Source organism: Dendrobates tinctorius, unplaced genomic scaffold (genome assembly GCF_039654945.1).
Source record: "Dendrobates tinctorius isolate UK_male_01 unplaced genomic scaffold, ASM3965494v1 ptg000046l, whole genome shotgun sequence".
Taxonomy (NCBI): Eukaryota; Metazoa; Chordata; class Amphibia; order Anura; family Dendrobatidae; genus Dendrobates; species Dendrobates tinctorius.
Window position 1 is genome coordinate 75,362,035 of NW_027361714.1, and position 18,982 is coordinate 75,381,016.

General features: G+C 41.6%; 1 protein-coding gene across 1 annotated transcript in view; it reads left to right on the top strand.

The window, feature by feature from the left end:
- Positions 1-18,982, top strand: part of CDK19 (cyclin dependent kinase 19) — a 394,114-nt gene that overhangs the window by 215,671 nt on the left and 159,461 nt on the right. The window contains exon 5 of the mRNA XM_073576006.1: positions 4,159-4,216. Within this exon, the coding sequence (XP_073432107.1) occupies positions 4,159-4,216 (58 nt within the window). The remainder of the gene's footprint in view (positions 1-4,158; positions 4,217-18,982) is intronic.

Below are 18,982 nucleotides of genomic sequence, written 5' to 3' on the forward strand. Positions count from 1 at the left end.
GGTGGAAACAAATACTCGGGAGAGAAGGACGCAATACAAAAGGAACAAGCTAAAAATGAGATGTTTATATAATACAATAGCAGCAAGGAGAATTACAATATAAAAAATAAACAATTATAAAAGTGCATATATGCTATGCTGCCAATAAATAAAAAAATTACGATTTGTGCAGATAAGTATGGACTCACGCAAACAAACAGGTATGTATGTATCAAAGGTTTTGCTAAAAGAGTATATATAAAATGCCTGTGCATATAATGTCACCTTAAATCAATGGTGACCACGTGGTGTATTTCAAAAGAATAGCATCTAACTGGTGTAGGGTATTGATATTTTGCCACAGTATATCAAGTTATATGGTACCTGCTGGAAGATGAAAGAGAGGGAGGTCGATAGCTGCATGTCAGGAAGTCTCCTCTGAGGTCAGTGTGCACAAAGTGCAGCGCTGACAGCTTCTATAGCATGCAGATCTGCATGTTATAGAAGCGATCAGCCTGCACAAAATGAGTGTCCCATAATGGGACACAGTGTAAAAGTAAGAATGAAATTAAAAAAAAAAAAAATAATTGTAAAAATATTAAAAAAAATAAAAAATAATAAAAAATCCATATTTATTCTATCATTAAATCAATACTTAAATAGAAAAAATCTAAACAATAAAAGTACACATATTTAGTATCGCCGTGTCCGTAACAACCCGACCTATAAAACTGTCCCACTAATTAATCCCATTAGTGAACACCGTAAAAAAAGCATAAAAACAATGCTTTATCATACTGCCGAACAAAAAGTGGAATAACACGCGATCAAAAAGACGGATATAAATAAATGTGGTACCACTGAAAACGTCATCTTGTCCCGCAAAAAACAAGCCGCCATATAGCTCTATCACCAGAAAAATAAAATAGTTATAGCTCTCAGAATAAAGCGATGCAAAATAATTATTTTTTCTATAAAATAGTTTTTATTGTACAAAAGTGCCAAAACATAAAAAAAGGGAGGTATCGCTGTCATCGTACTGACCTGAAGAATAAAACTAGTTATCAATTTTACCTCACACGGAATGGTATAAACGCCCCCCAACAAAAGAAATTCATGAATTGCTGGTTTTTGTTCATTCTGCCTCCTGAAAATCTGAATAAAAAGCGATCAAAAATTGTCATGTGTGCGGAAATGGTACCAATAAAAACGGTAACTCGTTCCACAAAAAACAAGACATCACATGACTCTGTGGGCCAAAATATGGAGAAATTACAGCTTTCAAAATGTGGTAATGCAAAAACTATTTTTTGCAATAAAAAGCGTCTTTTAGTGTGTGACAGCTGCCAAACATAAAAACCCATATATAAAAATAAATAGTAAATAAAACCCCCTTTTATCACCCTCTTAGTTAGGGAAAAATAATAAAATAAAAAAAATATTTTTATTTCCATTTTCCCATTAGGGTTAGGGTTGGGGCTAAAGTTAGGGTTGGGGCTAAAGTTAGGGTTAGAGTTGGGATTAGGGTTAGGGGTGTGTTGGGGTTAGAATTGGAAGGTTTCCACTGTTTAGGCACATCAGGGGCTCTCCATACGTGACATGCATCTGATCTCAATTCCAGCTAATTCTGCTTTGAAAAAGTCAAACGGTGCTCCTTCCCTTCCCAGCTCTGGCATGTGCCCAAACAGTGGTTTACCCCCACATATGGGGTATCAGCATACTCAGGACAAATTACACAACTTTTGTGGTCCACTTTCGCCTGTTAACCTTGGGAAAATAAAAAATTGGGGGCGAAAAGATCATTCTTGTGAAAAAAATAAGACTTTTTATTTTTATAAACTTCTGTGACACACTTTGGGGTTCAAATTGCTCACCACACATCTACATAAGTTCCTTATGGGGTCTACTTTACAAAATGGTGTCACTTGTGGAGGGTTTCCACTGTTTAGGCACACAAGGGGCTCTCCAAATGCTACATGGCTTCTGATCTCAATTCCAGCCAATTTTGCATTGAAAAGTCAAACAGCACTCCTTCCCTTCTGAGCTCTGCCATGCGCCCAAACAGTGGTTTACCTGCATATATGGGGTATCAACGTACTCAGGACAAATTGTACAACAACTTTTGGGGTCCAATTTCTGATGTTACTCTTGGTAAAATAAAACAAATTGGATCTGAAGTAAAATTTTTGTGAAAAAAAGTTAAATGTTCATTTTTTTAAACATTCCAAAAATTCCTGTGAAGCACCTAAAGGGTTAATAAACTTCTTGAATGTGGTTTTGAGCACCTTCAGGGGTGCAGTTTTTAGAATGGTGTCACTTTTGGGTATTTTCTATCATATAGACTCGTCAAAGTGGCTTCAAATGTGATGTGGTCCCTAAAAAAGAAATGGTGTTGTAAAAATGAAAAATCGCTGGTCAACTTTTAACCCTTATAACTTCCTAACCAAAAAAAAATTTGGTTCCAAAATTGTGCTGATGTAAAGTAAACATGTGGGAAATGTTATTTCTTAACTATTTTGTGTGACATATTTCTCTGTTTTAAGGGCATGAAAATGCAAAGTTGGAAAATCAAAGAAATTTTACCACTATCATGAAGTACAATATGTTACGAGAAAACAATGTCAGAATCACCAGGATCCATGGAAGCGTTCCAATGTTATTATCTCATAAAGGGACAGTGGTCAGAATTGTAAAAATTGGCCTGGTCATTAACATGCAAACCACCCTTGGGGGTAAAAGGGTTAAATCAGAAATTGTGGCTTTTCTGCCACGCTCTAATTCTTTAATATCATTCCCATTATTATACACTAGAGATGAGCGGATTGATTCTCAGACCTTTGAGTTTCAGTTGAATATCCTGAAATTTGCAATTAAACACAAATTTGAACTTTGAGATTCGATTTGCAAAAAAAACCTTGCCCGGCATCTTTTCTCACACTGCTGAAGTATCGGAGAAAGGGCTAATGACATTTTGCGTTGTCGCTCGGGTTTCCCCCATAATGCCCTGTTGCAATGACATCTTTTGGATTATCATTCCTTGTACAGTGATGGTCATCACAGATCAGCGGTTCCCCTCAGAGCAAAGTTTCTGTGACCAGAGTTGTTGTCCAACTCCAGAGTCACTGGAAATTCAAAATTTCAAAAGATCTTCTCACTTGTTATACACAGCTAATGCCATCGCCAATATATACTGTACGTTATGTGTTAGACGAGTCTTTTAAAACACATAGTTTGTTGTATACAGTAATGGCCTTGTTACATACTGCTGCAAAATTGTGTAATGTACGATGGGTCTTGTGCCCAGACACTTTGCTGATAAGGCTAAAGGAGATCCTGCAAGTGTTATTTCCAAAATATGTCTACTGTATGGGACATGGACCCGTCTGACTGTGATAATACTGGACTATTGAGTGCAACACTTCTGGTGCAAGTTCATTGGTTACTACCAGGTACGGACTGGGGCTGGAATTCAATTACACAGGCGCATGTTGTCCTCATCCCCATGAACTAGATGGGATATATTACTAATATTACCCTGGATGGAGGAAAGGTAGATTTTTCTACAAGACCAATATGTCCAATGATACCCGTAGCCTACTCTTAACAGTATAGGTGTCTTGAGAACACCAATTCTGTTAACAACGTAGCAGACAAGGCAGCCCATGACCAGACATTCCCTTCTGGCATTTGCCAGAATTGCCAGATGGCCAGTCCGGCCCTGGTTACTGCACATTGCCAGTGATAAATTGCTCTGATGTTCATTGTAAGCATATCACATGTTGACCTCAGGATTTGAAATATTTAGCCAGTCCTTAATACACTTAAGCCAAACATAAAAGCCAGTGTTTTCAAATTCTAATTATGGTTTATTTGACAAAATTCTACACAAGCAAATTTACTGCCACCAAGACAAAAGGCATTTCATTTTGTGACATTGGTAATATGTAAGATTTGATTATCTTTGACTTTGTTCTTTAAAATAGGGTTACATATCTATTTGTAAGCAGATGGAAATAGGGGAAATGTTCATTCCGCAATTGCAACCTCCTAACTTAATTTCTTGATCATTAAATTAACCTATTAAATATGATATAAAAAGAAAATAACATCTTTCCTCCCATTTTGGATTTAAGATAAAAAGGTATAAAACAAGATTTAATTAAATATTATGTTTTGCAGAAACCAGCAAATATCCTGGTAATGGGGGAAGGTCCTGAGAGAGGAAGAGTCAAAATAGGTAAATAAAATTAACATAAATGTATATGATTTCTGCTTTAAACATGGCTTTATGTGACTATAAAATACACGAAGTACGATATCATATACAGTGATAAGATATAGCATCTACTGTATAGCTGTTTATTTTTTTTAAATCTATAAGAACGCTAAAGCTCTAAATCTATCAAAATTAAGGATGAAATATCAAGGAGAACTTGTTTTAAGGACAAGATCATTTAAATGATTAAACCTTATTAGGACAGTGCTAACTCTTGGCTATTGGGGTCAATTACACCTACTTAAAAACTAGGGGCTCAAAAAGGTAGTTCTCAAATGAAAACCAACAATAACTGGAGGAATTCTCCAGTTACTGGACAGATTATCTTTATGTTTGTCATCCATTCTGCAGCGAAAAGAGAAGAACACCACTAAAAACCGTGTATAGGGGAGGAGCTTAGTTTTGTGGAGTGTGGGGGGGGCAAATATTTTTTCTTATGTTTAGTTATATACACTAACTAAGGTGTTATGGTATAATGTATAGCTAATCTAATTTAAATCTAGTCTATCCTGACAAAAAGTTCATAATAATAAAAAATAACGAATAAGATCACTATTAGGCCTGTTTCACACTTGCTTTTTTTTGCAGCGCGTTTTTCCCGCAAAAAAACGCATTGAAAAACGCATACAAAAGCATACAACTGCTGCGTTTTTTTCAAGCATTTTTATGAGCATGCATGAAAAAAACGCAGCGTTTTTAAGCGTTTGTATGCGTTTTTAGTGCGTTTTTACCGCGTTTGCGTTTTTTTCCAACATTAGGTGGCCACTCACACTAACCCAAACCATGACTTTACTGACCCTAACCCTAACCCTGACCCTAACCCTGACCCTAACCCTAACCCTGACCCTAACCCTTAACCAAACCATACTTAACCCTAACCCTGACCCTAACCCTGACCCTAACCCTTAACCAAACCATACTTAACCCTAACCCTGACCCTAACCCTGACCCTAACCCTTAACCAAACCATACTTGACCCTAACCCTAACCCTGACCCTAACCCTTAACCAAACCATACTTAACCCTAACCCTAACCCTGACCCTAACCCTTAACCAAACCATACTTAACCCTGACCCTAACCCTAACCCTGACCCTAACCCTTAACCAAACCATACTTAACCCTAACCCTGACCCTAACCCTGACCCTAACCCTTAACCAAACCATACTTAACCCTAACCCTGACCCTAACCCTAACCCTGACCCTAACCCTTAACCAAACCATACTTAACCCTAACCCTGACCCTAACCCTAACCCTGACCCTAACCCTTAACCAAACCATACTTAACCCTAACCCTGACCCTAACCCTTAACCAAACCATACTTAACCCTAACCCTGACCCTAACCCTGACCCTAACCCTAACCCTGACCCTAACCCTTAACCAAACCATACTTAACCCTAACCCTGACCCTAACCCTGACCCTAACCCTAACCCTGACCCTAACCCTTAACCAAACCATACTTAACCCTAACCCTGACCCTAACCCTAACCCTGACCCTAACCCTTAACCAAACCATACTTAACCCTAACCCTGACCCTAACCCTAACCCTGACCCTAACCCTAACCCTAAACCCCCTTAACTAACCCTAACTTTACCCAAACCCCTAAATTCCATTGTCTAAACTAATGGTAAAAAAAAAAACGCATGTGCAAAAAAACGCATACATAAGCATGCCAATGCGCACATATGCTCACCATAGACTTATAATGGGTGTCTTGCTGTAAAAAAACGCATTGCGCGCGCATGCGTTTTTTTGAGGCAAATCGGACGCACAAAAAATGCAACAAGTTGCATTTTGTGCGCCCGAGCGCATACCGCAAAAAAACGCATGCGCGGTAAAACGCGTACAAACGCATGTGTATGCGCACATAAGCGCATCCCATGCAAAGTATAGGAAAAAAACGCATGCGCTATTTAGCGCTAAATTACCGCGAAAAAAAACGCAAATGTGAAACCAGCCTAAAGCAGGCAAAGCTACGGTAAATCCATTTCTGACAAAATATAAGGATATTTATAATATACGGTATTTTTTTAATCTTGCATTTCTTCATTTACATTCAAGGAGCCATAACCTTTTTTTTTTTAGTGGGATGAGTTGTATTTGTCATTTGCACCATTTTGGGGGTATCTACAACCTAATGCTATGCTTTTTTATTAACTGTTTATGCTAAAAAATGGAAAGAAAAGGTACCAATTTTTTCCATTTGAAATTTTACGCTTTCATTTGTTGTACAAATAAACTGTTCACTGTACTCTGGGTCAGCACGATTATGGCAATACTGTACTCTGCAAGTACCACATTTATATTGTTTTATTACTCCTAGAATACTGCTTAGAAAAAAATTATTTTTGTATCGCCGTTTCCTGAGTGTTCCAAGTCTAATGTTTTTTCTTTATACAAGCTGTAGTTGTTACTCTTACCATTTTTGATATTTTTGCTTTTTTTTTCTTCCCATGCAGGAAAAATAATGATATAGTTTTATGGTATTGATCAATGCAATTATAGTTTTACCCAATTTATGACCATTTTTATGCTTTACTACTTTTGCGCAATAAAATCCCATTTTTATAAGTAAAAATCTTTATTCTTTTTTTTGTTTCATCATATTTTGAAAGCTGTAAGTTTTTTACTGTTCTAACTAAAGAGCTCTACAAGGGCTTGTTTTTGCGCAGCAACCTGTATGTAGTCTTTATTGAAACCATACATACAAATTTTTCATAATTTTTTATTTCTTTTTATATAAGGCAAGATGAACCAGACTGGTTATTCTGTCATAACTTTTTTTGTATCTTTATTTTTGTTTTGTATCATTCATGCTATAGGATAACCATGATATATTTTTATTTTCCTTATTTGGGGGACATTTGTTTATTCGGTTATCTGGTTAAATTACTTTATTTTGTATATTTTTTTTTTAATACTTAACGGGAGTTTGACAGCAGGTTTTTGCTATGTAATCTGAGAGCAGCATGATGTAGAGACAGAGACCCTGTCCAGCAATATGTAACATACTAGGCTGCTTGCTATAGTTTTGGTAAAATCACGATTTTCTCTGCTGCAGATTTAGCAATGCTTTGAATGCGGAGCTGTAACCCACTCCCCTGATTAACTGTGTCTACATTGTACATTGGCAGAAAGCTACAAATCAACACAGAGCAGGAAGACTAGATTGCACACACAGATCAGGAAGACTAGATTGCATGAGACAACTAGTCCTCTAGTAATAATTTTCTGCTGATGAAAACACTTTTTTTTTTTTTTTTTTTTTTTAAATCACTACAAGCAGCTTAGTGTATGACACATTGCTGAAATAGGGGCCTCTCCCTATATAATGCTGTTCTCGGATTAAATAGCAAACATCTGCTGACAGATTCCATTTTAAAATATATACAGTGGGGCAAAAAAGTATTTAGTCAGTCAGCAATAGTGCAAGTTCCACCACTTAAAAAGATGAGAGGCGTCTGTAATTTACATCATAGGTAGACCTCAACTATGGGAGACAAACTGAGAAAAAAAAATCCAGAAAATCACATTGTCTGTTTTTTTTTCATTTTATTTGCATATTATGGTGGAAAATAAGTATTTGGTCAGAAACAAAATTTCATCTCAATACTTTGTGATATATCCTTTGTTGGCAATGACAGAGGTCAAACGTTTTCTGTAAGTCTTCACAAGGTTGCCACACACTGTTGTTGGTATGTTGGCCCATTCCTCCATGCAGATCACCTCTAGAGCAGTGATGTTTTTGGCTTTTCGCTTGGCAACACGGACTTTCAACTCCCTCCTAAGGTTTTCTATAGGGTTGAGATCTGGAGACTGGCTAGGCCACTCCAGGACCTTGAAATGCTTCTTACGAAGCCACTCCTTCGTTGCCCTGGCGGTGTGCTTTGGATCATTGTCATGTTGAAAGACCCAGCCACGTTTCATCTTCAATGCCCTTGCTGATGGAAGGAGGTTTGCACTCAAAATCTCACGATACATGGCCCCATTCATTCTTTCATGTACCCGGATCAGTCGTCCTGGCCCCTTTGCAGAGAAACAGCCCCAAAGCATGATGTTTCCACCACCATGCTTTACAGTAGATATGGTGTTTGATGGATGCAACTCAGTATTCTTTTTCCTCCAAACACGACAAGTTGTGTTTCTACCAAACAGTTCCAGTTTGGTTTCATCAGACCATAGGACATTCTCCCAAAACTCCTCTGGATCATCCAAATGCTCTCTAGCAAACTTCAGACGGGCCCGGACATGTACAGGCTTAAGCAGTGGGACACGTCTGGCACTGCAGGATCTGAGTCCATGGTGGCGTAGTGTGTTACTTATGGTAGGCCTTGTTACATTGGTCCCAGCTCTCTGCAGTTCATTCACTAGGTCCCCCCGCGTGGTTCTGGGATTTTTGCTCATCGTTCTTGTGATCATTCTGACCCCACGGGGTGGGATTTTGCGTGGAGCACCAGATCGAGGGAGATTATCAGTGGTCTTGTATGTCTTCCATTTTCTAATTATTGCTCCCACAGTTGATTTCTTCACTCCAAGCTGGTTGGCTATTGCAGATTCAGTCTTCCCAGCCTGGTGCAGGGCTACAATTTTGTTTCTGGTGTCCTTTGACAGCTCTTTGGTCTTCACCATAGTGGAGTTTGGAGTCAGACTGTTTGAGGGTGTGCACAGGTGTCTTTTTATACTGATAACAAGTTTAAACAGGTGCCATTACTACAGGTAATGAGTGGAGGAAAGAGGAGACTCTTAAAGAAGAAGTTACAGGTCTGTGAGAGCCAGAAATCTTGATTGCTTGTTTCTGACCAAATACTTATTTTCCACCATAATATGCAAATAAAATGAAAAAAAAACAGACAATGTGATTTTCTGGATTTTTTTTTCTCAGTTTGTCTCCCATAGTTGAGGTCTACCTATGATGTAAATTACAGACGCCTCTCATCTTTTTAAGTGGTGGAACTTGCACTATTGCTGACTGACTAAATACTTTTTTGCCCCACTGTATATATATATATTTTTTTACAATATTAATCTCACATGGGAACATTAGCACATGATCCCTTGCTCACAATGATAAAACCTTGCACTACTAATGTAGTGCAGAGTATTATGAAGAATGTCCGTGTTATGCTGACAGGTAGCCACATACACTGTGGTTCCATCTGCAGATAGGATAACAGAAGGTGCTATTTCCCTCTGTCACATTCCTTACATATACCATGTGAGGAGTTAATTGAACTGCTGCTAACACTTACAGTTCCCTATGCTATATTTGATAGAATGGAGACCTGATTGCTGGTAAGCAGCAGTATCAGTCTGGGGTGCGGGTGGATGTGGATGAGATACACTGACTTTTCACATCCTAATGGATATGCAAATTGTCTCTTCAGAGAGAAAGAGAACTAGAACTCTAGTGCCACCTATTGGAAGTAGCAATCCTAAAAGTCAATGTCGACCCTTTAACGAGCCTTTTCACATGACTTAGGATAAAAGCCAAACCAAAATCTCAATTTGCAGACACTGTGTTTTGGGATACTGCCCCTCGTCAGTGTAAAGTGTGAGATCTGGTCTAGCTGTGTGAAAGGCGTCTGACCGATATCCAAGAAGTATCTGTCATGATCCCAGTGCAGGTTTTTGAGCTGCACGTCAGGGGTTAATGTCTGGAGCTCAGTGCAGGTTTTGACCTGGGGTTAATGATTGTGGCCTCTCTTTGGTTCTGGGAGAGCTTCTTAAACCTCTGGGAAGCTCCAATCCCTGCCAGTTATACTTTTGCTTTTGGCCGAGTGTGCTGACCTCTGTGTGCCTGTTCGTTGTTATAGCTTGTTTATATGTTTCTGACCCGGTTCTGTTTCCCGTTGTGAGTTTGCCTGTTGATTCTGTACTGCGCTACCCTCTCTGTGTATGACTCATTGCCCGTGATCTGACTACTCTTTGCTCTCCCCTCTTGTACCTTGCAGCTATCCTCCCTGTCTATGCCCCTTGGTAACTTTGTCTCGCAGTTACCCTGCTAGGAGTTCTCTTGCAGCTCCTAGATCTCTGGAGTTTAGGCCACACCCCTAGCAGTCACGTGCTTCAGGTCTTGCTGTTCTGAAGTACGCACCTACTCGGCTGCTGCCCGCTCCACAGGTATCTTTGAGCACAGTTCGCTTTACTCAGGACATGCGCACTGGCTCAGTGAGCAAGTTCAGTGCAGTGTTCCTGACAGTATTGTTTCTCTTTGCAGAAATTGACATGCCGAGATGAGGAGACTTAAAGCCGCAATGCTCCTCTGGGAAATGTGCAAATTGTCTCTTCAGAGAGAAAGAGAACTAGAACTCTAGTGCCACCTATTGGAAGTAGCAATCGTAAAAATCAATGTTGACCCTTAACAAGCCTTTTCACGTGACTTAGGATAAAAGCCGAACCAAAATCTCAATTTGCAGACACTGTGTTTCGGGGTACTGCCCCTTGTCAGTGCAAAGTGTGAGATCTGGTTTGGCTGTGTGAGAGGCGTCTAATGGTTATGGGCATGTACATTAGGATGTGAAAAACCAATGAGGTAACAGGATGTGGTTAATCTGCTATTAAACATGTAGTGTTGGTAACCAAACAGCTGCCCATACACTTAAGATGGTAGCCTGTTGATAACTATTTCCAGACAAGATTTCCTCTGCTTGGCTTTTTTTTTTTTAACTCAAAGATTTATACTTTTATGAAACATTTTGAAGTATTTGTTTGCTGTTAGTGAGTGAGATCAGTCTTTCTTTTACAATCAGAGGCTGCAAACCTGTGCTTAGTTCCTCTCTCACCTGAAAATAGAAGAGAATTGATAGAAACCATCTTGAGTCTAGTCAGTCTGTGACCGCAAGTATTTGAATTGCATACATACCGTCACGCTCCCGCCAACCTGCCCAAAAAATCTGGCGGAATTGTGACTGTGACAGTGTGGCACATGGCACACTATTATGATTCAACAGTCTGCAGTCACATTGAGTATCCGCAGACTTTATATCGGAGACTGGGCAAGTAAATTTTTTAAGTAATATTTTATAGTATTGAAGTTCCTTTAAACGTACAGAAAAAGAGATAAACCTAAGTGTTATGTAATATTGAAAAGTGTAAGAGATTGTTGCTTGCTGTATACATTTTATTTAACTTCAATTACATTTTAACAAGTGTCTCACAAGTGGAGAAAGAAGCAAACTGCACTGATGAGACGTATTAGAAAATGTCTTACTTGTGGCTGTACTATTAATTTATGCAAAGTTTGTTTAAAATACAGTTCACTTTAAAATGCTTTTTTTTTTTAATAATCGTTCTATTAATTGGAAGCACTGTGCAACCAAGTAATATGATGAAGTTAAAAAGTCTTCTTTATTTAGATCTCCATACTAATAATTACCTAGTCTCTTTATAACAAAAATTTCAGCTAACACATGGATGATCCTCAAATTGTGGAAATAAAAGGTAGTGTTTGCTTTGTGGCAGAAAAGAATAAAGTAGTGAGAGTGTTGCATGATGTGGACTGCAAGGTAGAGCAATTTCTTAATTGCGAAACACACCATTCCGTATACTGCATACAAAGTAAGATGTGTGGGACTAGATTTGAGGGTTGTACTACTGGAGAAACATTTATCCTATATTGTTAAAAAAAATTACGTCATACTCTGGATTTATGTCAAATTGTCATGCCCTCAGCCGCGGACCCGGTCCTTCATTTGCAGGTAGCCCGGCGCCTCTCACGCAGCTTCACTGGTACTGCTTACCCTGTCCGTGGCTCCAGGCGATGGACGGCTCCTTTCTCTGCTAGGAACCTTCATTCCCTTGGCAGGTCTCCTGGAAATGCTCTTAGGAGGGGCGCCTCTCCTCCTGCACATGCTTAAAGCAGCAGGGCACCCGTTCTCTATAAGGGCTGTCTGTACTGTGATGCTCTGTACATAAAAGTCATCCTCCCCTTAAGGGAGGTGCCTGGGCAGTGTGTTCATTCTTTAGGATCGTTGCCTCCTGCTCAGGCCACACTCTGCTGTGCTCTGCAATCTGAAGACTATTGCTGTGCATTATACTGATACCTCTGTCTCCGTAGAATCCTCTGCTGGCAGTTCCCTATCCTGGATCCCTCGGGACACTCTGGATCCCACTCCAGGCGGACCAAGCCTCTCCTCACGGAACCATCTGGATAACAATTCAGCTGGATCAGCCTTTCTGGGATTATATGGAGCTTCTGGGATTCTCTCCACTGACAGAGCCAGTATTCCACAGTCACTTCCGTCCGGTCTGTACGGGTTGCCCCTCTGGTCAAGGATTCACGGCATTTTGGCCTCCTGGTGTTGTGACAGGGGAATCCCTGTATAGGGGTATTCCTTGCCCAGTGCTCTACTATGCGGTACAGTATCATGATCCAGAGGATCCTCCTCTCAGACACCTTTTACCGTTTAAGTTTATTTAATAAATATCCTTGGTTTTATGAAGCTCATTCTCCTGTCTCTTCAGTATCAGGTATGCAGCTGCAACTGCATCATCAGTGGTCTACTGAGTCCACTATACATCAGCACGCCCTTTGGGTGTAACAGTTTGCCCAGGCCATGGACTCCGCTGATACCCAATTCTCAGTCCAGAGAGAGCTGGCTACGCTTCGTCAGAGCCAGGATCAGCTAGTGGCCTTCATGCAAGCCTTCAATACCAGCCTGTCTACTCTACTGGCTTCTGAGCCCACCAACGCAACCCAGCTAGCAGAGCTCCATCAGGAACTCAATCACCAACGTAAGACGCAGGCCCGCTTGTTGGACTACATGACCTCCGTGAATGACCGTTTAACTAAGGTACAGCTGGTTGCTGCCCCCCAGTTCTTCAGCCTCTGGTACAGCATCTGACGGTTGTTCCCACTACAGGACCCTGTCCTCGTCTCTGCAAGCCTCCTTGTTACAATGGTGACCCCAAGTTGTGCAGAGGATTTCTCAACCAATGTTTGCTGCATTTTCGTTTATTGCCTCAGCATTACCCGACTGACATGGCCAAGGTGGCTTTACTTGCGTCTCACCTAGAGGGAGAAGCTTTAGCTGGTTCAAACCGCTAATGGAGCTAAATAATCTCATCATGTCTGATCTGCAGGAATTAATGGACACTTTCCACAAGATATTTGATGAGCCTGGTCGTGCCACATCTGCCATGGAGTCTCTCCTCAATTTGCAACAGGACTCTCTCACTGTCGGTCAGTATGCCATCCATTTCCGCACCTTGGATTCGGCGCTCCAGTGGACTAATGAGCCTCTGGTTGGAGACTTCCGGCGAGGATTATCCAGAAGAATCAAGGATGAATTGACAGTCAGGGACCTACCTGAGACCCTGGATGACTTCATATCTCTCTCCATTCGGATTGACCTGTGTCTCCAGGAGTGATCCAGAGAGAGGAAGTGGAATCAACAGGAGGAGAAGCTCGTTAGGAATGCGCATCGATATGGTGGACGCTCTTCTCCCAGTCAACACAGTGGAACTGAAAGGCCGGAAAAACTCTTCCGCCTAGGACAGGTAAGAGAGGCCTCCCTAGGCAAGAATGATTCCTCTCCCCCACTAACTATATCCATACAGGTCATCATCGGAAAGGTGTGGTTCTCCGAAACAGCCTATCTGGACTCTGGGTCTGGTGGAAATTTCATTCAGCAAGCTGTGGCCAGATGGTTCGGGATCCCAATAGGTCCCCTGGAGCAGTCCCGGCGCATCATCTCTGTAGACGGAAGACCCCTAAAAGTTGCCATTCTTCGTATCACCGAAGAGGTGGAGCTTCAAATTGGAGCACTCCACAGGGAGAAAATGACCTTCTATGTGTTACCGAATCTTTCTCCACCTTTTCTACTAGGTCTTCCATGGCTTCGCCTCCATGAACCTGTCCTGGATTGGCTGTCTGGAGATGTCCTTCGATGGGGTCAGTCCTGTCATGATCACTGCGTCAAACCAGTATGGCCTGGTTCTACCCCGTGGCTTCCTGCAGCTTTACCCAGGATACCTTCTGCTTGCTAGTCCTTCCCATATGTATTCGACAAGAAGGAAGCCGAGACTTCCTCCTCACAGGCCTTACGATTGCCCCATTGATCTAATCCCTGGATCTACTCTGCCTCGAGGTAGGATCTACCCTCTTTTTCCCACTGAGATTCAAGCCATGTCCGATTACATCAAGGAGAAGTTGGATCGAGGGTTTATCCAGAAGTCCTCTTCCCTGGCTGGAGCTGGGTTCTTCTTAGTCAAGAAGTAAGATGGGTCTCTTCGCCCGTGCATCGACTACCATGGTCTGAACCTAATAATGGTAAAGAACAGATAACCTTTTCCCTTAAATTCAGAGCTCTTTGATCGTCTTCGAGGTTCCAGGATTTTCACCAAGTTGGATCTCTGTGAGGCTTGCGTTCCCACAGTCATTAAGTATCAGTAACAGTGCTTTGGGCGCAGTATATGTTTGCTGCGTCCAAAGTGATGCCTTCTGTTGGAAGCATGTAAATTACTCATGTGTTCACTGAACCATTCAATACATTCTATTGACTAAATTTCTGTTGCGGAGACTAGCGGCTCCGCAAGAGAAATTAACATGCTGTAGTCTTGAAAGACACGCCGCATGTCAGTGATCCGCAAGTGACTATGCACGCATAGTGGACATGGTTCTTTAATGTATAGAAGAACATAAACCATTATACTCACCAGGGGCATACACAGAAGTCTTAGGGCCCCATAGCAGAAGTATAATGCACTCTTCATAGTCCTCCATATAGTATAATGCAGCCCCATAGTCATCCATAAAGTATAATGCAAAGCACATAGTCATCCATAAGATATAATGCATGCCATAGTCATCTATAAAGTGTAAATCACCCCCATAGTCATTCATAAGTTATAATGCACATCTCATAGTCATCCATAGTGTATGAAGCACATCCCATAGTCATTCTTGGAGTTTAAAGCACATCCCATAGTCATCCATAAAGTATAATGCACTCCATAGTATTCCATAAAATATAATGTACAGCCCATAGTCATCCATAAAGTATAATTCACCTCTATAATCATCCATGTACTAGGATGACCACTGTTTTTGTAAGTAAATAAATATTCACCTTTCCGTTGCTTCCCCGCCGCACCCATCCTCTTGTGAGGAGTGTGTGATGTCACTGCAATGCACCTTGTCATGTTCGCACCAACATCAGCTGCTGGCCTCTGATTGGTCAGCAGCGTGTATTATGGCGCGCGGACCCGATGTGTCTGTGCACTGTAATACACTTCAACTGGATGTGTGTCCGAGGTCGCACATCCAGTTGAAGTTTCTGCTGGCTTCGGGAGGCCTTGATCCGCTGGGCCCAGTTGCAGCGGTGACCAATGGGATCATGGTTGTTGCACTACTTTTCTCTTTAAGAGCAACAAGTGAAGCTCAGCTGGGGGCGTGGCTATGTAGCTGAGGAGAGAAGACGCACGCTGGGAGAGCTCCCAAGAATCCAGTATTTATCCTGCAGCTAAACCTAGCTACCGTGGCATACCTGGCAGTATCGGGACCCCCTGGATACCGGGACACTCCTGGACCCTCGAGGATGCAGAGCAGATCTGGTGAGCTGACGGCCGAGGAGGCCGGGGCGGGCGGCGGGGCCTGCATGAGGCGGCGGCCATCTTAGATGCGCGCTCTGTCCAGTGGGAGCTGTGGCGTCAGCCTCCACCGCTGCACCGCTACCCGGGCAGTGAACTCACATCCTGAGGACTTGAGGGGCACGCGTTGAGTGCTCTGGAAGATTGGGCCCCGCTCTTTCCTTGCGGACAAATCACTTCACTCACTGGGGCCATTACTGTGGGGGCCTCTGAACCCCCCCTGCTGCTATCTCTGTGGGCGCTGCGGACCCCCCCTGGCCACAAGAAATCCTACTGACTCAGCACCAGGCATTATTTTCACAATTTCACGTGGCCTCTCTGCTTTGAGCTATCCCTGGGACATAATCATCACATAATAGCCCTGCTGTGTTTATAATTTGGAGTGGGAAGTCCCCAGAGTATATACTTCTAGTCATCTTCCTATGCCATATTGCTATTGATGATGAATCGATCTAAGGGGTCAGGAGCAGCTAAAAAATTAAGAGTTTGCCAGATCTGATCCCTCTGATACAGCACGGTCCCTCAGAAACAATCCTTCACAAGCACAGCGTAAAAACCGTCCCTCTGGGGGTGAGGAGGGGAGCGAGCAGGAAGAATTGACCCTCAAACAGGCGTCCGAACAGTTGATGCAGGCCATCTCCTTAACCAGGACATCCCTGACTGGGAAAATAGAGGATGTATACAATGAGGTGGGGCGACTTCGGCAAGATATGCAGGCCATGAGGTGACACATTACGGAAGTGGAGACAAGAGTGTCCCAGGTAGAGGATACCATCACACCTATGGAGGCCAAGCTAACAAAAGTGGTAGGCTCTATGAACACTTGGAGACAGAAAGCGGATGACCTGGAGAATAGAATGCGACAGAATAATATCCGTGTCATTGGTCTGCTGGAACGCTCGGAAGGTCAGCATTCTGAGCAATTTTTGGAAGGCTGGCTTAAAGCTCTTTGGGGGATGAATTCTCTCCAATGTTCGCCGTGGAAAGGGCTCACGGGGTCCCTACAAAACCCCTTCCTCCGGGTACCCCACCTAGACCTTTTTATGGCACATCTCCACAACAGTAAGGACAGAGATGCTATTCTGCGTCTTGCATGGCAAAAAAGCCCCATTAAATTCAACAATGCTATGATCTCGATCTTCCCGGATTTTTCTATGTAACTTCAGAAGCAGCTGGCACAGTTCATTGAAATCAAGAAGCGGCTCAGAAAGAAGAACGTTATGTATTCAATGATCTATCCGGCTCGGCTCCGGGTTGTCTGCGAGGGTTCCGCCGTGTTTTTTACGGATCCAGCGGAGGCAGCTGAGTGGTTGCGGTCCCATAAAGGATCCCCTGCAAAGGAATCCTAATGTACTTACTGCTAACCAGAATTCTTTTACTAATGGTTTAATTGGGGCTTTTTCGGCAGGCGTCCAGTTTACCAACAATATCGGACACTGAGTTCAGTGATGGTATCCCCTTGTTTGCTTTATGATAGGAGCGTGGGATTTTGCTCCTATATTGTTTGGTTCTTATTCTGTTTTTTCTTTCACGACAGTTTTTAATTGTTATTTAGGTAGAAGTCGCAGCCAACGGCAATCTTGCTTTCTGTGTGATCTCTCTAAATTTTACTCGAGCAATAATGTGCACCATATCCAGATGAGAAAAACATGGGGTCTGAAATATGCATGACATGGAATTTGAGGGGTATTAACCCCTTAGCGACAGAGCCAGTTTGCAGCTTAATGACCAGGCCAATTTTTACAATTCTGACCACTGTCCCTTTATGAGGTTATAACTCTGGAACGCTTTAATGGATCCTGCTGATTCTGAGAATGTTTTTTCGTGACATATTGTACTTCATGTTAGTGGTAAAATTTCTTCGATAAGTCTTGTGTTTATTTATGAAAAAAACAGAAATATGGCAAAAAATGTTAAAATTTTGCAATTTTAAAACTTTAAATTTTTATGCCCTTAAATCAGAGAGATGTGTCACATAAATTTCTTAATAAATAACATTTCCCACATGTCTACTTTACATCAGCACAATTTTGGATGCAAAATTTTTTTTTGTTAGGAAGTTATAAGGGTTAAAAGTTGACCAGCGATTTCTCATTTTTACAACAAAATTTACAAAGCCATTTTTTTAGGGACCACATCATATTTAAAGTCATTTTGAGGGGTGTACATGACAGAAAATACCCAAAAGTGGCACCATTCTAAAAACTAGACCCCTCAAGGTGCTCAAAACCACATTCAAGAAGTTTATTAACCCTTTAAGTGCTTCACAGGAACGAAAGCAATGTGGATGGAAAAAATTAACATTTAACTTTTTTTGGGAAAAAAATTACTTCAGAACCAATTTTTTTTATTTTCACAAGTGTTAAAAGAGAAAATCAACCACAAAATTTGTTGTACAATTTCTCCTGAATACGCCGATACCCCATATGTGGGGGTAAACCCCTTTTTCAGCACACGGCAGAGCTCGCAAGGGATGGAGCACCGTTTGACTTTTTCAACGCAGAATTGGCTGGAATTAAGATCAGATGCCATGTTGCGTTCGGAGAGCCCTTAATGTGCCTAAACAGTGGAAAACTCCAACAAGTGACCCCATTTTGGAAACTAGACCCATTAAGGAACTTATCTAGATGTGTGGTGAGCACTTTGAACCTTCAAGTGCTTCACAGAAGTTTATAACGTAGAGCCGTGAAAATAAGAAATCCTTTTTTTTTTCCACAAAAATGATCTTTTCGCCCCCAAATTTTTATTTTTACAAGGGTAACAGGAGAAATCATACCCCCACAGTTATTATGCGATTTGTCCTGAGTACGCTGATACCCCATATGTGGGGAGGAACCACTGTTTGGGTGCATGGGAGAGCTTGGAAGGGAAGGAGTGCCATTTTGGAATGCAGACTTTGATGGAATGGTCTGCGGGCATCATGTTGCGTTTGCAGAGCCCCTGATGGGCCTAAACAGTGGAAACCCCCAACAAGTGACTCCATTTTGGAAACTAGACCCATGAAGGAACTTATCTAGATGTGTGGTGAGCACTTTGAACCTTCAAGTGCTTCACAGAAGTTTATAACGTAGAGCCGTGAAAATAAGAAATCCATTTTTTTTTCCACAAAAATGATCTTTTCACCCCCAAATT